Source organism: Penaeus chinensis, chromosome 32 (genome assembly GCF_019202785.1).
Source record: "Penaeus chinensis breed Huanghai No. 1 chromosome 32, ASM1920278v2, whole genome shotgun sequence".
Taxonomy (NCBI): Eukaryota; Metazoa; Arthropoda; class Malacostraca; order Decapoda; family Penaeidae; genus Penaeus; species Penaeus chinensis.
The window spans coordinates 31,114,119-31,117,560 of NC_061850.1; the positions used below are offsets into that span (position 1 = coordinate 31,114,119).

Consider the following 3,442-nt stretch of genomic DNA (forward strand, 5'->3'; position numbering starts at 1 on the left):
GAAGAGCAAGAAACACACTAGTACATCGAAGATTTTGACACTACCCTCACTATGTCTTGAAAGAGCAACGTACCAAAAACGTCCTCGGAATATTCTCGTGTGTTTTTTCTTTTCCTTTCTTTTTTAATGCTTCCCTTTGTTGCTTCATTCACAAATTGTTCATGATGAATCCTCCACACAGGTAGATAGCGTCAAGAAAGTAGGAGTGCAGGAGTAGGAGTGTAGAGGCAAATAGACCTTGCGCAGAGGAAGCCCAGACAACGGAACGATACGAAAGGGAAGTCAACCTATATAAGAAAAAAGGTTGATCCTCACATATTAAAAAATAACAATTGGTGCTTATATATATATATATATATATATATATATATATATATATATATATATATATATGTATATATGTATACACACACACACACACACACACACACACAGTTGGTCCTCATTTATAAAAAAACAGGTGATCCCCATATATGAAAAACGCACACACAAGAACAGGGAAGAGCAAGGCCATCTTCTGTTGCAGGGAGGAATATGCTACAGATGCCGAGGCTGGTGACGTCACGAAAGCGGGCGGACGGTTCGCTCGACGCCGGGGAGACGGTCGTCGCCTCGTGCTCGGAGCTTCTGGCCTTACATAATAATGATTGTGGTGATAGTCATGGTTATATCATCACTATCAGTGTTATTATTATTAGTAGCAGAATAGTCGTCTTCTTCCTCACCTTCATCTTCATGATGGAAATAATACTATTACTATGATTACTATTGTCATCATCATTATCATTATCATTATTTGTTACAATTATAATTATCATTAGTAGGGGTGTCATGTTTATACTATCAATAATAATGATAGCAATACAATGATGATAGAGGATGACGATAGTAATGACGTAGTATTGATAATTCATAATGATATGACTATAATCATAATTATTCTCGCTATAATCACAGTCATCCTTATCATCATTATTTCAGCATTATATCTAACATTATTGTTGTTATTATAATTATCATTATTGCTATTATAATCATAATAACAACTACAACAACAACAATAACAACAATAATGATATTAATAATAATAATAGTAAATATTATTATCATTAGATTTATTATCATCATAACCATCATCATCACCAACATATCTCCATTATTGGTGTTGTTGCTCTTGTTATCATTATTATTTCCGCTGTTGTCAGCCCGGCAGCGTAAAAAGCAAAAGTTTTCGTCCCGGCACAAAAGTTATGCAAGTTTCATCGTGGCGATTGCATGTCCAAACAGGGATTGTTGCAATGATCATCCAGTGCAAAGGTCTAAAACTACGGCTATTACAATGGGATTTATTTGACATTTGGTTCCTTTTCCTATTTACTTAACCAATGAAAAATATGAAACAATTTAATGACTGTTTTTTGGAGGAATCTCTTCAGCTGCCGGAAGAGCAGTATGCAGGTGCAAACTGAAGCACTTTCACGTCACTGTAAATATTTTCTAATCCTTTTCGAAGATTCAGAGCATTTCATTCTATGAAATCACAAAGAAGTACGAACGACATGATGCAGAATAAACAGAATGGATATAACGGTGTTCCTTTAGCGTTGTTTGCTGAATTGCTGGTGTTTTTTGGTTGTTTTCTGTTGCTGCCGTCCCATCCCTACTTTAACCCTACCCTCTCAAGGCCGGAATCTTGCACCTTTTGGTGAGTATAAAAGGCGCGCGCGAAGATGCATCTTCGCCATTCGCCTCCGATCGTCTCCGGTGCAAGTGTCTCGCTGCGGTCCTCTGTTCCTTGAAACCTCACCATGAAGCTGGTAACAAAACCATATTTTGGCATCTGCTATTTAGTATTCAATAAAAATGATCGGCGTTATAGCTTTTCTTATTGATCTTATTTTTTTTTCTTCTGTTAGTTGCGGTTCCTTCTCATGATTTCTGTCTTCGTTACAAATTCTTCCACTTCTCCCCAACCGAATACTTCATATATATAGACCTAAATATATTTTATGTATAGTGCATACACAACTCTTCTTGTCCTCCTTGGCAGCTAATGCTGCTGGCGCTGGCGGGGCTGGCGAGCTGCAGCATAACCCTGGTCGGAGGCGACCGCGCCAGGGACGTCTCTCTTCGCTACAAGTAAGTCGGGTCCCTGCCGTTAGGTCGCAGTTCCTGGGTACATACACGTGCGTTCTTCCTTACGGCTTGTTTGTTTCGCTCTCTGTTCCTCCGACCTGAGGGAACCCCGCTCTCCCGCAGGTACTACGACGACGACGGCAAGGAGATCCAGGTGGAGGTGGAGGCCGAGAGGCTGGGACTCGGCCTCGTCGGCGGGGCGCCCCGGAAGGCCGCTGTCGCCGCCCCTGCCCCTGCCCCTGCCCCTGCCGTCCGCCTTGCCCCCGTAACCGCCGTCCCTTATTTCGCCCTCCGACCCCGTGCGCCGACCAACTTCGTCCCCGTGGAGGTCACCCAGGTACAGACCCGCTTCGTCCCGGCCACTCGCAAAGTCGTCCCCATTCTGCAGCCGCAGGTGATGACGCGCTTGGTCAAGGTCGCTCCGGCTCCCCAAGTCACCCACTACGTCCAGGTGAAGGCTCCTAGGACCCGCTACGTCAGACTGGACGACGACGACGACGATGATGACGACGTTCCGGTCGTCTTCCGCGCATCGCGCCCCGTCGCCCCCCCTGCCACCGCCACCGTGCAGCGCCTGGCGACCCTGCGCTCCTCCATGGCCGCCCTCGACAGGGTCCCCGTGGTCCCCGCCCGCAGGATCTCGGACAGTAGCGATGAGGAGTAGGCAGGTGCTCCAGCTTGCACTGGCTCCTCTCTTTATTCTTACAACGCCTTTATAAAAATATACATTTGTATTAATAAATATACCAATAATACTATTCAACTTCATTGGCAATATGCACACATGTAGGGATGACAGAATGTCAAGAATAATGCACACTTAGGCCTGTTCATCTGAGAGCAACGTATCGGCACCCTCACCTTCCTCAAGAAGTCACAACATCTCATTTGGTCAAGTCCATGGGCCAGTCCTCTTCACGCGGGTCACCACAGGACAAGTGAAAACGACTCGGAAATATTAGCTGTAGAAAATGTTTTCGTGATGTATGATAAAGGCCTCGAATATGGGTAAATTCCACTAGAGCGAGCTGCCGTAATCAAAAGTCTAGCCAGAGTTAGGGAGGGAGGTTGTGGAAAGAAGGCAAGCTCTCAGAGACACCAAAAAAAAAAAAAAAAAGGATCTATGGCCCTTCTCATGTTTTTTGTTTCGTTCCTGTGCCCCTCACCCCCCCATGGGTACACCTCTGTTTCTATTCGCAACTCCTATTGTGAAGGATTTGTACCAACACATTATGCACATCGTCAGATTATCATTCGATATAATTTCCCCTTCTTCAGTCTGAGACGACATGGGCTACGTTAAAGA

The 3,442-nt window shown here is 44.4% G+C and overlaps 1 protein-coding gene across 1 annotated transcript; it reads left to right on the forward strand.

The window, feature by feature from the left end:
- Nucleotides 1-1,754: 1,754 nt before the first annotated feature.
- On the forward strand, nucleotides 1,755-2,891 carry LOC125042784. Its single transcript, XM_047638671.1, has 3 exons — nucleotides 1,755-1,817; nucleotides 2,051-2,139; nucleotides 2,260-2,891. The coding sequence occupies exons 1-3, from the start codon at nucleotides 1,809-1,811 to the stop codon at nucleotides 2,798-2,800; spliced, it is 639 nt and encodes a 212-aa protein (XP_047494627.1). The 5' UTR covers nucleotides 1,755-1,808; the 3' UTR covers nucleotides 2,801-2,891.
- Nucleotides 2,892-3,442: the final 551 nt, after the last annotated feature.

Coding starts and splice junctions, on each gene's coding strand:
- LOC125042784 (XM_047638671.1), top strand. Junction 2,140..2,259: donor GACGTCTCTCTTCGCTACAA/GTAAGTCGGGTC, acceptor GCTCTCCCGCAG/GTACTACGACGACGACGGCA.